Consider the following 20208-nt stretch of genomic DNA (forward strand, 5'->3'; position numbering starts at 1 on the left):
TTTCCTTTCTGGCTTATTTCACTAAGCTTGATCTTTTCCAGCTCCATCCATGTTGCTGCAAAAGGCATGTGTTTATGGTTTTTTTTTGGTTGCTGAGTAATATTCCATTGTGTATATGTACCACATCTTTTTAATCCAGTCATCCACTTTTGGGCACTTAGGTTGTTTCCGTGTCTTTCCAATTGTAAATAAAGCAGCAATAAACACGGGGGTGCAGGTGTCTTTTTGAATCAGTGTTTTTGTGTCTTTTGGGTAGATACCTAGGAATATACACCCACATCTTTTATGTTAGTGTGTTTAGTTCTCTACAGAAGAAATTTGAAATATTTTTATTAAAGAAGACTGTTGGAGAGTGAGAAATTTGGATGAAGGTTGTCAAATGTTCCCAACTTCCATTTATAGGGTATACAGTTCCCATAATGTGATATACAGCATGATGACTATAGCAATATTGTAATATAGCAATATTGTATTCTTTATTTGAAAGTTATTAAAATAATAGATCCTAAAATTTCTCAGCATAAGAAAACTGTGGTAATGGACATTAACTAGACTGTTTGTGGTGGTCATTTCGCAATTATACATTTATTGAATGGAGTCATATACCTGAAATTACATTATAGTCATTTATACCTCAATAAAAACATATAGGGCTGTCAGTATATGGTTGGAGGCCAGAACTTGTACCTCACTTGCTTGAATACTTCCAGTGATGGGGAGTTCACCACTTTCTGGAATAGTCATTTCCATGATTCTTTTGCCCTGTTAGACAGTACATGAATTAAAGTTTACTTCACTGTGACTTCCTCTCATTCATTAATCTGTCCTCTGGTGTTGCGCCAACTCTCATCCCCCCTTACCTATAACTCCGTGAAATGAGGCACCAAGGACAATGCTTACAGAAATGTAAAACTCAAACAAAAAACGGGGGAAATTCCAAAACAAAAAAGAGGACTGTATTGTCCTTAGAATTAGTCAATTCTAACATTTCCTACTTTTGTTTATGTAGTTACTAGTTATATATCTCAAAGCAGTGCTTTTCTGCATTTTTTTTAATGTCCTTGGCATATAAAAGGTGTCTGTCCTGGCTTCTGGACTTCCCCAGAGCAGGGAGCTCTGCCGTGAAAGGAAAATGTAATCAGATGTTAGGAAGCCCATGGATGTGTAGGCTCTTGGGAAGGTTTAGATCAGGTTTAAAATGACTTTTTAAATCTCAAAACATCTTTAGCACATTTCCGAATCTCAGCCATGTGTGATGGTTAAAGCCAAATAGGACCTTGAAATTCATGTCAACCTCTTGCTTTTGTTTACTTCAGAAGTTCTGAGGAATTTATTGTATTTCCCAAGAAGGCCACAGTCGATTATAGGGAGAGCCAAACCCAGATCCTAAGTCCTTTGTGTGAGTGTGCTCTCGGTGAGCCCACTAGATTGACAGACTGCTCTCCCCAAGTAGATCACATACTCTCCAAAGTCCAGTGCATCTTATTTTAAAACTCAGATATACATTGTGCTGAAGAATGATTTTGAGAGGTTCTGGAGGGCCATCTGGCAGTTGGCGTAAACTGAGCTTTGTAAAGCCCTTCACTGCTTAACTGTGCCATGTGACCTTGAGAAATGGCTCTCATTTTTCCTCAGCCTTCTTTTTCTTATCTGTAACATGAAGATAAGATTGCCTACTTTATTTTGCTTTTGTGAAGACAGGGAAATATTTATAAAGTACACAGCAGGGCACTTTGTTCATTGGTTTACTCAAGAGTAGTTACTGTTAGGAGAAAACTTTTCAAATTTTCCTAATAATATTTTTAACAAATAAAGCTCAACAAAAATAAATAAACTCAATTTAAAAACATCAACAGAATGTGCAAAATTGTGCTTATACTGTTCTTAGGTAGGAAACTTCAAAGACTAAATACTTATAAGAAATTTTGACTCATATGTTGTATAAATATGAATGATAAGAAAGGGAACACAGTGAGAAGCATTTTTTCTTACTTTTTCCCCCCTGCTACTCATTTTCTTTTGCAGGAAACTAATTTTATCATTTTTGTGGGTGTGTACCTCTTATAAACGTGTCTTCTGCATGTATTTAATAAGCCTTCACTATTAAATGATTTCTATTTTCCTCCTTCTCTCTACCTCTTAACAATAAGATTAATCGTTGAATCAATAACCCTAGGTCATTGTTGTCAATACTTTCTGGGATGATAAAAGTGTCTTATATGTGTCTATTATAATACCCATTAGCAAAAGCTCTTGAAATGTAGCTTTTGCTGCTGAAGACCAGTTTAAATTTTAAATTTTTATTTAATTTTAAGTTAAATAACCACAGGTAACTGGCTAATGACTACCATACTGGATAAGGCCATGCTAGATATTTATACCTGTGACCCCCCCCCTTTTTTTTTAAAGATTATTTATGACTAAAGAACTGGGGTACAGCTCAGAGATACAAGGGTGAGAGGATTCACCAGAGATAGAGTGGGGAGCAGAACAGGCAGATTGATGAAGTACACTGCTGAGGGGAGCAGCAGGTGGGTCAAGACAGGTCTGCCACACCATCTGGGTCACCTCCATGGCATGGGATCGAACTCATGCTACAGTGTCTGTGATAGCTTCATAGTGCTGTGTTTTAACCCGTTGCACCACCAGGGAGGACCCGCCTCTGACAGTTTTTACAGAAAATTTGGACCTGAAATTATGGAATTAATGAAGAAGTCATATAGAACTTGTCATTTAATGTTATTTAAAGAGATTTGTAGCTTAATACATTTTAAATTATATTGGGTTAATGTATTTTCTTTTTAAATTAAATAAGGAGACAGGAGTTTATTTTTCAAAACATGCTGCTAATTAGAGAAAGCTGAGAAATGGCATGTTGTAGAACCCCATTGTCTAAGAGCAGTTTGAACTCAACTGAGTTCAAACCTGGCCTCATTTATCCACCCATTCATTCAAGAACTATTTGTGGAATACCTGGTGTGTACCATGCAGACCTGAGATTACAGCATTTAACAAAACTTAAATCCCGGCCTTCAGGAAGCTTTCACTAAAGTGCTGATGTAGTGAAACCTACTCTGAGCACTTGATGCCTGTTCAGTTGCCTCCAATGGGACTGACCTCTGCAGAGACAAAGAAAGGAACTTGCTCAAGGCCCGAGCTTTGATTGCTGCCAGTATTATTTCCTTTTAAAAAGGAAAAAACTCCAAAGGAATGTTTTTATATAGCTACCATGAGTACTTTCTTTAGCACTGTCATCCTATTTATTTTTTCAGTTTGCTAAATCTGGGCTGGGATGCTGTAAGATATGAGGAATGCATATCTTACAAGTGTACAAAATTTTAATGTAAGTAGGCCAGTAGATTCCAGTGCTGTAGTATCTCTTTCTAGAAAGGCAAAATAAGAAGCTTGGATTCCTGTCACTGAGCCACACTGCCCCATCCTCTGCCCTTCTGTAAGATCTGACTAGTGTAATTGCCCTTATCTTTTGGCTTTTACATAATATCTGGGATCTGATTACTTCTTAGTATTAGTATCTGATTTGTGTTATTCTTTTTACTTTTCTGTATTTTCTGCTTTTTTCTCCAACATGCATGTGTATTATTTTCAGAATAAAACAAGTAATGATGAATGATATTGTGTCAAACAGTTGTCAGAAAGATAAAGCTAAAATGGCCCAGTGGAGGCAGAGATAAAAAAAATAGAGGTGAATCTGGGAAAAAGTTAGAGTTGACAGGGCTAGTTACAGTAGTGAGAGAAGAGTGAATAATGAGCGCTTTTTTTTTTTTTTAAGATTTATTTATTCGTACACAACTGGGATACAGGCCAGAGATGCGGAGGGTGAGAGAATCCACCAGAGACAGAGTGGGGAAGAGAACAGGCAGATCAACAAAGTACTGCTGAGGGGAGCAGCGGGCGGGTCAGGAGAGGTCTGCCTCGCCATGTGGTCGCCTCCGGGGCAGGCGGGGATCGAACTCATGTGGTGGAAGTGGCTTAAGCTTCTTAGTGCTGTGCTTTAACCCGCTGCGCCACCAGGGAGGGCCCAAGCACTTGTTTTATATAACTGTGATATTTTAAGGAAAGACAAATGTAGCATAACAAAATAAATTAACAAAAGTTAGGGTCATAGCAATCAAATATTAAGCCTACCTTGACATTTTTTTGGTCCATGATGCAAATATGTACATTTTGGGATCATTAGAAACGTTAGGTGAAATAAAGGGAGTTTATGTTCTTGTAAGACCTTTTTTAGGTTTATCATAACTTAATGATAAAAAAACACAGTTGTGGGAATGTTTTATTTGGATGACTGTAAGCTGACTTGAAGAACAAAATAGAAGGCCCAAAAGGTAAAACCATAAAAAGAATTCTCAGCAGCATTAACCTATATCACATTTATCAGATTGGCAGCTATCCCCCCTTAGAAAGATGTTAACAATATATTTTCATTCTTTGAAGGGAGGATTTTACAGTGAACTTTCAGAGCTCATGTCTCATTGCTCATGAGTGCATTGGTCAGCTATTAGTAATCACAACTATATATATATATATGTATGTATCTATGTTGTCACTAGAGCATCCTCTCGCCCAGGAAATGCAGTTCTTTTGTCAGCACTAATGTGTATGTGTTTAAGGGAGAAAGAATTATTCAGGCCTGAACCAGTTCACACCTTGCAAAATCTTTGTACCCAATGCAAGCCAATTACAAAGGAATTGTCTTTATAAATGTGCATCAGCTCAAAGGTGACATTGAAAACTAGAAGTACTTTAAAAATGGAACACTCCAAACATGACATTTTAATATGGAAACTAATTGGATTTTTAAAATTCCACAGTATTTAATAAGCCTATAGAAGTATATAGTTTTATTCTCAGATCAGAGCACTTTACCAAGTTTTCTAAGATTTAAAAAATTTTCTGTGGATCTAAACCTGAAGGACACATATAAGAATTTCTGCCATTAGAAAGGAAAAAAAACAGGGGCTCCCTGGTGGCACACGCGGTGAAGTCTCAGCTTTCCCTATGAAGCTCTCCCCAGCGCTATAGCTCTAGCTCCATTCCTGGCCACAGAGGTGACACACATGACACAGTAGACCTCTCCTATCTCATCATCTACTCCCCTCAGCACTGTATTTCAATAGATCCACCTGTTCTGCCCCCCACTCTGTCTCTGGTGAATTCTCTCACCCCCTACACCTCTGGCCTCGTTCTTATATGCACAAATAAATAAATCTTTTTTTTAAAAAAATTGGGATATAGTTAATAATAAAAAAAAAGTGTTTTTAAAAAAGATTCATTTATTTATGCATACAAGAACTGGGGTACAGGCCAGAAATGCAGGGCAAGGGGTGGGGGGAGGAGAGGATTCACCAGAGACATTGGGGAACAGAACAGTTAGATGGACTGAAATACACTGTAAGGGGAGACAAGAGAGGTCTGCTGTGCCATGTGGGTCACTTCCCTGGCCAGGGATCGAACTCCTTCCCAAGCAGCTACAGTTAGCTTTTAGTGCTGCTCTATAATTTGTTGCCCTCAGGGAGGGCCCCAAAGTGGTTTTTTTTTGTTTTGTTTTTGTTTTTATATATCAGTTTCTTAACACTTAGCAGCAAGGAATTAATTTCTTAAAACACAGCAGCATGAAATTAATATAATTGCTCCCAGCAAATAATTTCTCCATTTTCCCTCTCCCTTTATTCCTAGGTTGAAAAAGAAAAAGCAAGCCAAACAAAATGCAGAGACAGCCTCAGCTCTAGCTGCAAGGACACAAACTGGAGACGAAGATACTAATACACTCACTTTAGAACAAGATAAATGCAACATTGCTGTGGAAGAGTATATTGCTGATGAAAAAAAAAAGAGAAAAAATAATCAGTTAAAGGAGATCAGGCGTACAGAACTAAAGAGATATTATAGTGTTGGTGAGTATTGATGGCAACACTGCAGCATGTTCATTTATAAAATCTGTAATAATTTTCAAAGACTAATTTGTAACTTATCATCATTATAATAGCTTATTTAGAAGTTACTATGTGCCTCCAGCCCCTCCTTTACATACATAATCTTTTGTAAAGGGATGGCAATGAAATAATGGTGGTGGCCTTTCTTGACCTTTGTGTTCCCAGCATCTAGAACACAGTTTGTGCTAATAAGTATCAAGTGATATTTATTATTTGAGTTTTGGCTCACTTTGTCTGAATGAGAAGTGTGTTTCTTAGTATATATAGATATCCAACAAAGTTTTGGTAGAGCTGTCTGTACTTCTTGGCTTCAGCTAGACAATAGAAAATGGAGTACTTGGGAGTTTTGGTTAAGTATTATCTTAAAATGAGTCCATAATTTTATATAGTTCTTCAGAACAGTCATTGACCTGAAACTGCATTATTGAAAGGGCCATATCATGGAGATGATAATCTTGCTTGCATCGTTCATCTCAACCTACTGTTCTTTTCCCTATATGCCTGCAGTATGTTGAAAAGAGTATGCAAAGAAAAGGAAGCAGGACTACCAACTTGATGTGGCACATAGTATATTAAGATTGCTAGGCTGAATGATAGAGTAAAGGGAGTTCTGTGAACATTTAATAATGTTTATCAGAGTTGAAATGGGCCGCTGTTTGGGTGTGAACAAGAGTCCATGAAGTCAATTCCAATGTAAGTTTGTGGGGAAGGGTTCCCCATACCAATAGGCAATTCTCAGACACCAGTAGATGGCACTATCAATTCTGACTCTACCTGGACATAGCATCAGAGTAGTCCACATGTTAAGGGCTCAATCACCCAAGACTGCCCTCTACTTCATATGGCAGTTGTAAGCACAGGTTATTCATAACATGTGCTTCTGACCAACTAGATACCAATCTGAATTACCCACAACCTCCTCCTCAGTTGGATTAATTTGCCAGTGGGACTCACAGAGCTCAGAAAGTCTATCTACATACTAGTTCATCAAAACACTAAAAAGACACTAAAACATAGATGTCAGCAGCCAGATGAAGAGATACATCGGATAAAGTACCCCAAAATAAAGATCTGTCCCCTTGGAATTGGGGTCTGGCAAGGTCACTGGTCTTCTCTGATGAGGAAGCTCATCAGAGCCCCTCCTACTTTTGATTTTTGTGCAGACTTCATCGCACAGGCATGACTACTTGAATCATGCACCATTGGTAATTGAATTCAATCTAACCCCTCTCTGAAATCAAAGGGCAGAACTGAAAATTCAACTTTTGTTTATTGTTGGTTTCCTTGGCAACCAGCCCCCCTCCCCTTCAGGTACTTTACAAAGGTCACCTTCTTCATATAAAAAAGACTTTTTCCCTAGAAAACTCCTTTGTTTATTTTCGCTGAGGTAAAATTGGTCTAAATATAATATATTATTCAAAGACTTAGGTTATATCTCCTCAGATGCACCCACAGCCTTAGATGTTCCCCACTTCCAAGGCACCCACAGCCTTCCACCATAGTCCATTGAATTACCTCTCTTTATTTATTTACCACATTTTCAAAATCAGATTTCTGGAATTTGTTACTGGTTCAGTTTTTTCTGACCCTTTTATCTTGTATCTCTATATTCCACATATAAATGAAACCATCTGGTGTTGTGTTTCTCTTTCCAACTTATTTCATTTAGCATAATCCCTTCCATTTCCATCATGTTGTCAAAAATAGTGAGGGCTCATCTTAACTAAAGATATGTTGAACACTTTCAACGTTTGGAAGTCCAGAAGGTTTGGGAACTGTGAGTCAGGAACTATGGGTGAATACCAAATATGTATGAGAAATATGTTTTCTTTATATGTCACACATGATAGGCTGTTAGTAAGTACTGACATTGTTCCAACAGAGGCAAACAAGTGATGTGCCCCCCAAAAGCCTGTGCTATGTAGCATTCTATTGGGTTGGTGTGATTACAAGTATCAAATAGCTTAATAGCTTAACTTTTAATCTCAAGTCATTCAGTATTTCATAAAATGCAATAACTTCCAATTTATTGAAAGAGTTTTCCTTGGGATTAGAAAACTTCCTCTTAAAAACTTAAAGTGTTGAGTATTCTCCCATATTCCCCCAAAGTGGAAGAATATTATGGGAAATTGCAGTTCACATATTCTGTTATATATGACTGACAGACATTAGACATTTTAGGCCAGCTGATGAAGTACACTGCTGACAGGAGCTGCGGGCGGGTCACGAGAAGTCTGCCGAGTCATGTGGATCACCTCTGGGGCTGGGGATCGAACTCATGCTGAAGTGGCTTTATCTTCTTAGTGCTGTGCTTTAACCTGCTGTGCCACCAGGGAGGGCCCTGAAAATGCTTTTTTTATAGTGTTTAAAATGGTGTCTTTCTTCATCCTTCTTTCAAATTCTGTTGCTTACATAGTGTTTTAAATTGAGACATTTTGCTCTGTATGGTTTTCCTGACAGAGGCTGGTAGAGCCCTATCTACTGAGGTTTCTTTGTAGGCCGATGCTGTTCCCTGTGGGCACTACGTTGGGATAGCATTTAACGGTGCCTCTTTTGAATGTGTAATACTTTGAGTCTGAAAGAAACCCTTCTCTTCACTTTACCTAAGTAACTCACAAAACCTTTGACTCTACCTATGTAATTCACTTAGCTTCACAAAATCTGCTCAGTGATCATTTCTTCCAGCAAGTTTTCTCCTTCTCTGTCAAGGTTAGATTTCCCTTTTGCATTGTCATCTTGGAATTATTCATCTGCTTCCCTATTTATAGGCTGTATGATTTAGATGCTGTATTGTTAGCTTGTGCAGAATCTGCAGCATTGCAGATATTCTTTAAATGTGCATTGAATGGATGAGTAAACATACAGATGAACACTGTTTTGATTTGAGTTTCATGGAAATCCTGGAAGGATACAGGTGACAACACAATTATCACAAATATTATTTGTGATAATATGATCACAATTATCCTGTGATTATAACTGGGAGCAATAAGTAAAGAGATGTCAATCTAACTTTTTGTTTCTCAGAAATGGCAGTGATAACAACTTGTTTAGAGATTTGGGGCTTTTCCTTAGGAAAATCCACTGCTTGAATGAAACCACTGAATCCCAGAGTTCCCTTCCATTTTCACATCTGGCTATCTGACTGCCATTTTTGCTTCATATCACAGGACTGACCTAGCACATCTTAAGTTTTGCATCCCAGGAGACTGTTCTGCACCAGTAGGTGGAGCATTACACTCAAGTGAAGAGTAGTCTGAACTCCAGTTCACTGTTTCTTATGGTGTCTCTAGTCAGAGGAGAAAATATGCTAAAATGGGAGGTTCTTAGCCACACTCAGCATTGGGCTTTGTCTTATTGTCAACAGGGAGATAGGAAAATTCCATCAACTCTGTTTTATGATAATATAGCTGTGTGGCAGTGAGCCTGAAGGCAGGTTTTTCTGTTTGGAGACTAGGACCTAGGAGAAAGGGCACTCTGAGGAGAGTTTGTGTACACACAGAAAGAGCAGTATTTGGTTACAAGTGTGAGGGAGAAATGTGAAGAGGAAAGAGAACTGCATCAAGATTTGATGAAACTGAAAAAGGAGGAAGAAAGATAGTGAATTGATATTAAGAGATGATTTTGAGGTACTTAGTGGACACGTCAAGAAGGGCTTAACTTTCAAGGGTGAAAAATTGCCACTTTATTAGTAATAGGTAAATTCATATGTGTAAAAAGTCATCCAGGAAATACACTATCAAAAGTTAAGAAAGTTAATGATTGACAGTATAAAATTGCAAAGGAGTTTTGATTTCTTTTTCATTTTGTACATATTACTTATTTCATAGTTATTTTTAATATTAATCAGAAAATATAGAAGACTAATAATAGAGTAAATGTAAAAGGAGTAGACAATTTTAAAGTTCTATTAGCAACACAAAAGAAAATACTTTCCATAGTATCCATTTCCACATTTACAACATTACCTACCTGAGCTAAGGATGTATATTTGACAAAATGTTTTTACTTGGTTCCGTAGATTTATTTATACCTAATGGAAGTCTTGAGTAATCATTGCTGTGGCCCAACACTTAGAAAAACACATCGGTTAAGATGCTGATAAAAAGACATGATAGAAATATTGAATCACTAGGACAGTCCCAATTCTAAGAATGTTTTATTTTGCTGTTGAGAGAGGAGAAAGGAAATGAATAATTACATTTGAGGCAGATGGTTCCAAGTTGATTCTAGATCCAGCACTTAGCAAAGCACTTGGCACACAGTAAGCATTGCAAAAAAAAAAATCAAACACACTTTTAGAATAAGTGAACTCAGTGTTTCTGAGATTGCATTTGTATTTTCAGATATACAGCATTTTTTCACTTATAGTTATTAATAACTATATTATAGTTATTATAGTTAATAACTATGATAGCTTATAATTAATACCTTAAATTTGACAGAGATATGTTGGGATATTTATATGTGCATTAAAAATTGGGCCATAATATAATATTAAAATTAATTAAATTGATGTGAATAATATCACACAATTCTCTTCTATTAAAGAAATTAATTTTTCCCTAATCTTAAAATAGTACCCATCTTTGCCTATAGAAATGCAGATGGGAATAGGAAATTTACAAATATGCATAACATATCAATAAGGAAGTTCAACTGAAACACAGGTGTGTAAATGTAAGATTCAAAAGAAATGGCGACATTTTATAAATACAGGAGGCAAGCCTAAGTTGGAATAAATAATTATCTGATTCTGTAGGGCTTTTAATATAAAAGATTAACACCAAGAATCTTGGATCATAAAATAGAAATCTTAAGAGAAGTATATTTGGAGGTTATTGTATCACAAATAAACACACACAAAAAAGGAAATATGGCCAGTTTTGTGATTATTTTGATCACAGATTTATTTTGAGAATGTTTGCAATGTAAAGAATGAATTTGCTTTTTAATAATGAATTTGTATTGTTAAAATTAAATATTTAAAATAACAGTTTTCTTCCTAAATTCACAAGATATTTAATAAGAATAACCAGTAAAAGTTTCCATTTTTTCTTTGATGAACATTTGTGACTTTCACAACATAAAAGTAACCCACTACTGAGTTAATTTCTCCCAACCACAACCTTGACTTTTCCTTTTACACATTTTTTTTCTTACTTTTTAAAAAATTATGTGAAGATTTCATTGCTGTCAGTTGTTTTTGCTTCACACGTCAAGTTCAGAAAACCAGCTATATTAGTTTGACAAATTAATTTCCAAACATAAAAGTAGGTCAAAAAAAAAAAGTAGGTCAAGCCACAAACATGTAATGATATCACTCTTCTGTCCAAGAATAATGATCATTCTGGCATGTTAGAGCTCAAAGAATCAAAGAATACAGTGTAAGATGGATTTTCATGTGGAAAAAAAAATCAAGAATCTGATTTTGTTTTGATGAAACAGAATATAAAGATTTGAGGATCTTGGGGATAAGATAGATGGAAACAATTAGGGTAGAAATAATTCTAGACCGGTGCTTCCTGGGGTCATCAAGAAGGTAGGTGCTTAGTGTTTGAGTGAGTATTAACCATGGAAATGAAGTGGTCAACAGGACAAACCTGAGTACTCCAGTATGCACAGGATCATTGTGGAAGGAATGCAAGTAATAAGAGACGAGGATTCATAGGACAGGTTTGAGGGAGGTATCTGAGAATCAAAGTTGCTCTTGCTGATGAGGTTAAAGCGATGGGAACCAAAGCAGGAATCCCATGTTGTGTGAGAGTGCTTTCCTGGAGCAATGGCTTAGGATGCAGCACTGCAAGTGAGCTGCAGCAAATTCAGTGCATGCTCGATCCCCAGCCCTGGAGGTGATCCACATGGTGTAGCAGACCTCTCCTGACAAGCCCACTGCTCCCCTCAGCAGTGTATTTCAGTCAATCTACCTGTTCTGCTCCCTACTCTGTCTGATGAATCCTCTCATCCTCCTGCCCCTCTGGCCTGTACAAAAAAGAAAACTAATATTGTAAAAAGAAAACAAAAAGAGTGCTTTCCCTAGGTGAAAATCACTCCTGAGTCTAGAAATCAAAAAAATTACTATAGGTAGAATTAAAGGCAAAACCTTCACTTAGAGAAATTGTTAAATGTTTACAGATCATGGATATATGGCTAAAGCAGTCCTTTAAAATGCCATCAGTGACAAAGGAGCAAAATGATAGTTAGGCACAGAATTTTATGCAGGAGTAAACACAAGAGGAATTCCGTCTTTTTCAGAATTGTGACTCAAAAGTTGTTTTTCAAGCTGAAAGACATTCTCAGACATGCAAGGTCTTAAGAAACAACCCTCTTGGGTCATACCTTTCCTGAAACAAATTTATTGAGAGGGAATGATGTTCTTTCTTAACTGATATATATCTCAAAATCTAACTCTCAAGAATGAAAAATTATAAAAGAATTGCTGGTGAATGTTGCAACTCATTGAACATAAAAACATATAACCATTGTAAATATGATTATAAATACAAAATGACATCATTGTCATTTTCCAGTTATTTAAATATAACTGACATTACTTTATATGTGTAGGCATATATGAATGCATTTATAAGTGTGTGTATGTGTATTGTAATTTTGCAAAGTAATAATTATAGCTTTAGCTAAAACCTTCATCAGGTTACATAATTACTTTTTTTTTTTTTTGGTGTGGAAAGAACACTAAAGATCTCTCAGCAACTTTCAAGTATATAAAACAATATTAATAAGTGTAATCACCATGCTGTACATTAGAGCTTCAGAATGTACTCATAACAAAAATTCATACCCTTTGACCAAGGTCTCCTTGCTTATCCCATCTCCTAGCCCCTGGTAACCTGGCTGTGATTATTTTGCTCAAGGGGCATTCTTTCTCTTTCCTTTCGTAACTCAAGCACTCCTATTCATCAAATATACTGTAATCTTTTCTTATTGTTGGAGCAAAAGGTACAGTTGCCGAATCAAGCAGCTGTCTTAAAAAGACAAAAAAAAAAACAAAAAACAAAAAACAAAAAAAAACCTGTTGTACTTTGATCTTGAGGTCAGTCTAGTCCCATTATAATCATAGTGGTCTGCAAATTCCATTCCCTAATTAATCTACCATGTCATGTCACTTCTGCATTAAGAACTCACTGTTAAAGAAATTGCCTAAATGTGATTTGAGCTGAGGGTAGTATAAGAGATCAGACTAAATATGACTACTGATTGTTCAGCTTAAATGATTTTGAAAAATCAAATTGGAAGTAACGGGGAGGGACAAAGGAAAAATACTCTAATACATTAATGATGGAAAAGTAAAGTGGTCAAATTTTTTTTGGAAGATAGTTTGATCATTTTTATTATGAGTCCTAACCTTTTGCCTACTTTGACACAATAATTCTGTTTGTAGAAATTCATCTAAAAGAAATCATCAAGGGCATATGGGGCTTAACTAGTGACTATCATTGCATTGTTTAAAATGCAATGATAAAATAAGATAAAAACAACAAACATAAATACTATGTGCCATTTTCAAATGCTACAGAGAAACTGTTATTGAAGTGGGAAATTTTCACAAAATATTGCTACAGTAGAAAAGTAGTTTGGCAATAGCATATAGATTATGATTTCATTTTGTTTCACCTTTATAGATATAAAGAGGGACATGGAAAACAGCTGGAAGTATGGTCACCAGAATGCAAATTTTGGTTCACTTTTAATGGGAGTAAAATTGGTGATTTGTATTTTCTTTTGTTTGACTATAATTTCTAATGATTCTATATGGTTTTGATTTATATAGAATTGATTTTTATATTTCCACATTTTTTCTAAAGTTTAAGTTTACTCAATTAAGCCCTTTATCTATATAAATAGTAAAAGGCCATTTTAAAAGAGTTTTCAGAGAACAGAAAGGAGATGGGAAGGAAAGAAGTAGCAGCAGATAAAGGAAAGAACAGCAAGAACCTATTGTAGATGAGTGTCTCTGTGGACTAAACACTTTACTTCATTACTTACTATCCATCATGATCTACTTCAGGTGGTAGCAGTCTCTTTTACAAATGGAAACATCTAGAAACTGAGTAACTCATCACAGGATCCCACAGGGGGTCAGTGAGAAACAGGGATTTGAGCCCCTCTTTCTGTTACCTAGGTGAATCATCCTCTGCTTCCCCTGTGTCAGTTCTGAAAAAAAACAAAGCAAATGTTACATATATTAGCGTCTTCTCCCCTGCCTCAAGAACTCTGTGGTTTCTTAGTAAGGAAGGAGAAGTTGACTATACTTGGAGTTACTTTTCCCTGAGCTATAACATGATTAATGGCAAGGTTGAAATTTCTCTGTGAACTTACTTACCCGACCTAGTCATATATGTAGTTACATTAAAAACACTCACTAGTTTTATGAATCATAAGTCATTTATGCTGACAGAACAACCAGAATAATCTGTTTTTGGCTACAGAGTAAATTAGTAGTCATTTCACCGGACACAAGGACACGCTCTGTGCTCACAGGGTTCTCTGAGGAAGAGAGGTAAAGTGTTGCTTGATAAACAACATTCTTGTCCTTCTTGTATGGCAGACTTGTTTTCCTTACAGCTATTTCATCAAGGACTATATTGCCTGTGAAGTGTTTGAAGGAGGAAAAATAACACCTCCTGCATGGCATTTCCCCTTGTGTCAACAGAGGAAAAAATCTGGAGTTTATATTGGTATGGAGTTAATTCTTCCCCCATATCACTGCACTTTTCAAGCATAGGACATGAAGGCTCCTCATGAGAGACCTTTTAAAATGTCATCATAACAACTTATTATTCAGGTATTCCAGTAGTTACACTGAAGATTCTACGTATCAATACAGAAAATTTCAGTTGTGCTTTTGACAAACCAAAAATTGGGTAGTGTACGTCACTGAGGAAGAGATATTTCTTTAGGTAAATACTAGTCCTATATTTTCTTCAGAGACATTTTTTTTTTACTATTAAAACTTCAATTCGGGCCCTCCCTGGTGGCATAGTGGGTTAAAGCACCGCACTGAGAATCTAAAGCCGCTTCTGCATGAGCTCTATTCCCGCCTGCCCCAGGGTGACCACATGGTGTGGCAGATCTCTCCTGACCCGCCCGCTGCTCCCCTCAGCAGTGTACTTCGTTGATCTGCCTGTTCTGCTCCCCACTCTGTCTCTGGTGGAGCCTCTCACCGCCCCTGAGCCTCTGGCCTGTACCCCAGCTCTGTATGCACAAATAAATAAATCTTAAAAAAAAAAAATTCAATTCATTTGAATTGATTTGAGAATAATCTAGATTTTTCTCCAAACGTCAGCCAATGCTTACCCTAATCAATTAATAATAGTCCTTAAGCTTTTAAAAGAAAGTCCTGAGTCCTTGCTTCTCACTTCACATAATACTTAACCTGAGCTGAACTGCCTTATCCAGTCCTGACAGGAACACTCCATGGAAAGCATCCTCACTTTCTTGCTGGAAAACTGATTAAATAATGTTAATTGTCGAGGACATACCTGGAGCCAGGGACTGAGTAGGACTCCTTGTTTTGATATTGAAGCCTCCAGGCATGAAGTTATATGACAAAAATGGGGAAAAGCCAATCTTTTCTTACTGGTTTATAAAGGCACTTTTATTTTACACTAATGTCTTTCCTTCAGTTCCAATTCTTAGTTATTTCACCACAGTGCTTTAATTTCTGAGGCTTTATAATCATGTACTTTTACCTCCAGAAGGCTTTCTTACCTTCATTTATCTTTTAAAAATTATCTTGGATTGTATTATGCATTTAAGTTTCCAGATAAACCTGCTTATCAAGGTGGCATGTTTCTCTTTTCCATATTTAAAAAAAAAATTTACCTGTTGCATTAAATGTAAATATCAATTTGAAAATAAAGTATTTACAAGAATGAGATTTCCTGTTGAGGAACATTTCATATACATACACCTACATACATATGTATATGTGTACCTTATCTTTCTTATTTATTTATAAATATGCTATATATTTTCTAATTTGAGAGCTCTGAGCCTGGGATGTTTCCAAATGCATTTCCATTACAAGCATGAAAAATTTTCATATCTGATCACCTCATTAAACAACTTTATGGTTTCTAGGTGTTTTTGTGATGTTGGTTCTTAGGTAGGCAATTTATATGCTAATAATGGAAATTTCATTTCTCTTCAAGATTTAATATTTCTTATCCATTACTTTAAATGGATATTCCAGAACAAAACAAAATATCACCATGATAGTAGCAATTCTTGTATTTATATTGGTTTGCGTTTTACTTTTAATGTTTGGTTTGGTTTCTGACATAGCACTACCTCAGTTTAAACAGATAACGCTTTACGAGAGTTTACAATAGTGCTTAGTTTTTCGAGAGACCATTAAGGAACAAGTGGGACCCGGAGTACCTTTGTACACGGGTGTTGCCTTACAGTGCCATAAAAAGTGGCTTCTAGTGAATGGCAGGGATTCCCCCTTCATGCTTGGGCTTTCCAAACTGTCTCCATATGTTTGTAGTGTTTCTGCTTTCATCTCCACTAGAGTTTATTTTTTTTACCTTAAATACTTGTGGTTAGTTGCAAAACATTAGGTTAGTTTTTTCATTGTAATTAGTGGAGTAGGAGCTATTATGCCCAGAAGCCTTAAAAGCTTTGCTGAAACTTCTCTTAGGCTCTTGTTTCTCCCAGAACAGTAATAAAAGGAAGAGAGTAGAGTTGGGTAATGAGTATCGTTCCCTCCCACTGCACATCCTAGAATCTTTCTTTTATAAAACTAGACTGTGGTCACGCTTAGTTTTGTTAAATTTTTAAGCATGTATCAAGTAAACAGAAATGGTTTGTTTCCTTTAGACATCATACAATAATCACATTAATGTTATATCACTCTGTGTTTCTGGAACAAAACTTATTTATAATTTTTTAACATGCTATTTATTCAAATTGCTGTTTCCTTGAATTATTTCATTAAATTATTTGAAGAACATTATCAGGCATCACTTCACTTTATAGATAAATGGCACAGAGATTTCAAGTAACTTGATAATCATCAAATATCTATGAGAATGTGTCAGTGTTGTTAGTTGAACCCAGCTCATTTGACCCCAGACCAACTGTAATCAGAAAGATATTTGGTGGTATGAGGGAGCTGACACATGACCTGATTTTATGGTTAGTGACATCAAACTGCCATAGCCAAATGTATCAGTTCGCAGGATAGGGTTACGACTGTCATTGTAAATAGATTCTCCTGTCTATAAAGATATCCCTTCCTTAGAAAGGAAGTCTTTGCCTGTATGAGTCCCTTTGTGTGGATGCCATGACATTTTCTTCATTCTTTAGAGAGGATGTTGTGGGTCTGGTGTTGTCAGTCTGTGTATCTGTTTCAGATGATTTTATGAGAAAGGGAAGGAGAGAAAGAATGGACTGTTCAAGGGGCGTAAGCAATGAGAAGCACACACAAACTAAGTATAAGACTAGTGAGAATTGTTTTTGATGTAACTTGAAAATGTGGTCATTTTCAATATTCTGTTTGTGCTTGTCAAAATAATATCAGGAAAAGGGGGCTATATGTGGTCTCTTCTTTCCTTCCCATGACTACCTTGATACTTTGCACTCACGAGTCAGGAGTCAGTAGAGACAGGTGTCTCTACTGTTTTCAAGTACAGCAGTGAATATTGGCTCCTCTCCTGACTGCACCTGGCCCTGGTGGTCTGTCACAGGATACTTAGGTTGAATAACATTGCTGTTGTCTCATTCTTGTTTTTTCTCAGAATAAGAACATGTAACCAGTGTAAAATCCCTTACCAGCCCCCAGTTAACTCCCAGCTTCCCAGCACACAAACACTTATGATCTCTACTTGAATTCTCTTCTTTGAATCTGGACTTTTCTTATTCTTTCCCATAAACCTATACTGCATTTGTGGTAGCTGAAATACCTCCAGATGTGCGTGAACCAATTTACAAAACCTGTTTGTTAGGTTACAGGGCAAAGGTCAAAACTGAAGGTGGAATTTAGGTTGCACATCAGCTGACCTTAAGGAGATTAGGCTGTGTTGTCCAGGTATGTTCATTGTAAACCCCAGGGTCTTTAAAAGTGAATGAAGCAACAAAAGAGAGAACTAGAAAACTGGCTGTGAGAGAACATCTCCACTTTGCATTGCTAGCTTAACAGATGAAGGAAGGGACTTTGAGTCAGGAAAGTAGCCTACTTCTAGGGGTTGGAGAAGGTGTTGAAGTTGATCCTTCTCCAGAATCTGCCAGTCAACACTGATTTTAGCTCATGGAAACCTACATCAGACTTGGAAGCTATGGACCTGTAAGTGTAAGGTAAGTGGAAGCGATCAGGTTTTTTCCACCCTCCAGTCATTAACATCTATGATTGATGCCTGATGGAGGGTGCCTGGAGTAGGTGTGGACGTGTGTAAGTGGGTGTGGGAGTGCATAAGTACCTGAGCTGAGAGACTGAGCATAGACGCGCAGCAGCAGAGGACAAGAGGCAGGGAGACCATGAGAGAACTCCAGAGAGCTTAGAAAGGATGAAGATTCACATGGGGCTAGCAGGCCTGCAAGGTCCCAGCCTCCTGCCCCCATGCCTGCCCTGCACCTGCTGCCTCCCTGCAAATGGTAGAGAAAAATCATTAAAAGCCTAAAAAGTAACTGAGAGCTCCAGGACTCCTTTAACTTGGGTCATAGAAAACCTGCTCTGTGCCTCCTGGCACTACAGTAAGATAGTAAATTTATAATTATTTTTAATTTAGATCCACTGACATAATATTACAGCAGCAACAGGAAACGGATACATTGTGCCATCCTCCTAAGGCCAGAATCCCACCCCCTTACCTACCACTGCTGTAGCTGCAGCTGCTACCCACAGGTGCCATTACTACAAGGCATTCTTTTACTCCTTACTTGGTGCATTGCCTGGTGTTGAGATCCTATGCTGGATGAATCCTTATTTCATCTTAATAGTCACATTATTGAAACCTTATTTTTCTATAGTAACTTCTAATTTTCACAATCCTTTAAGCCTTCATTCCATCTTCACCTTGTTACAATTTTAGCTAGTTATCTTACCCCTGCTTTATTGATCTTTAGCACTGTCTGTCTAGAGGGTCTTTATTTTTAACTCTGGAAAATCTCATCTCACAGTTATTCACTTCCAGATTTCCATGGCAGGCAGATGGACGAAGTACACTGCTGAGGGGAGCAGCGGGTGGGTCAGGAGAGGTCTGCCACGCCATGTGGTCACCTCCGGGGCAGGCGGGAATCGAACTCATGAGGAAGTGGCTTTAGCTTCTTAGTGCTGTGCTTTAACTCGCTGCGCCACCAGGGAGGGCCTCGATTTTTAAATTTTTTAAAAAAAAAAATTCATTTTTTTGGTGTGTGTATATATGTATGTATATATTTACAGCATTCTTCATTTTGTGCATTTTTTATCTCACTTGTAATCCCGGTGGACTCCCCACCACCAGTTCACCCAGGTTCCATCACTGTAGTCCCATGTGCTCTTCTTCCCACCCCAGTTTTGATCTTCTTCCCCTCTCCAGCCCCATAGAATGGCTCTGTTTTATAGTTGTTTGTTGATTTTCGTTTTTACTTGATTACAATTGTTTTTTTTGCCCCTGACCCTTTACACTCCTGCTACGAGTGAAACCATCTGATATTTTCCTTTTTCTTTCTGGCTATATTCACTTGGCAGCTCCAACCTCGTTGCTGCGTATGGCATGAGTTTATCTTTTTTGATCATATCAGCCACACGTATAATCACTCCCCATGTCTAAATGTTCCTTAGGTTCTGTACAGGTCCTCAAACTGTAAAGCTCTTAAAATGTACCCCATTGGTGCTTGGAATGTAAAATAAGACCCAACAAACACCACTGTAGAGGATTCCTTCACATTCCGCCTCCATGTCCTTGCAGGCCCCAGACAGAGTCCTGAACATTCACTACCTTTTTCTTTTTAAAAAATTTATTTATGCATACAAGAGCTGGGATGTAGGCCAGGGGTGTGAAGATTCACCAGAGACAGAGGGGGGAGCAGAATATCTACCACTGAGGGGAGGCGCGGGGAAACAGGAGAAGCCCACTGCACCATGTGGGTCAGTCCCCTGGCCAGGGATCCAACTCAGACCTGTAGCAGTAACAGTGCTGAGACTTAACCCCTACGCCACCAGGAAGGCCAATGTTCACTTCCTTTAACTCCAACACATAGAAGAGTTGGGCTCTCTCCTAATCTTGTATTGAGGCTCTCAGATGCAGGA

At 37.4% G+C, this 20208-nt stretch overlaps 1 protein-coding gene across 1 annotated transcript in view; it reads left to right on the forward strand.

The window, feature by feature from the left end:
* The window catches only part of NCOA7 (nuclear receptor coactivator 7), a 130541-nt gene that overhangs the window by 54764 nt on the left and 55569 nt on the right, over positions 1–20208 (forward strand). Inside the window, exon 3 of the mRNA XM_004673830.2 lies at positions 5698–5915. Coding sequence (XP_004673887.1) covers positions 5698–5915 — 218 coding nt within the window. The remainder of the gene's footprint in view (positions 1–5697; positions 5916–20208) is intronic.

Source organism: Condylura cristata, unplaced genomic scaffold (genome assembly GCF_000260355.1).
Source record: "Condylura cristata isolate star-nosed mole 26May11 unplaced genomic scaffold, ConCri1.0 scaffold00001, whole genome shotgun sequence".
Lineage (NCBI taxonomy): Eukaryota > Metazoa > Chordata > Mammalia > Eulipotyphla > Talpidae > Condylura > Condylura cristata.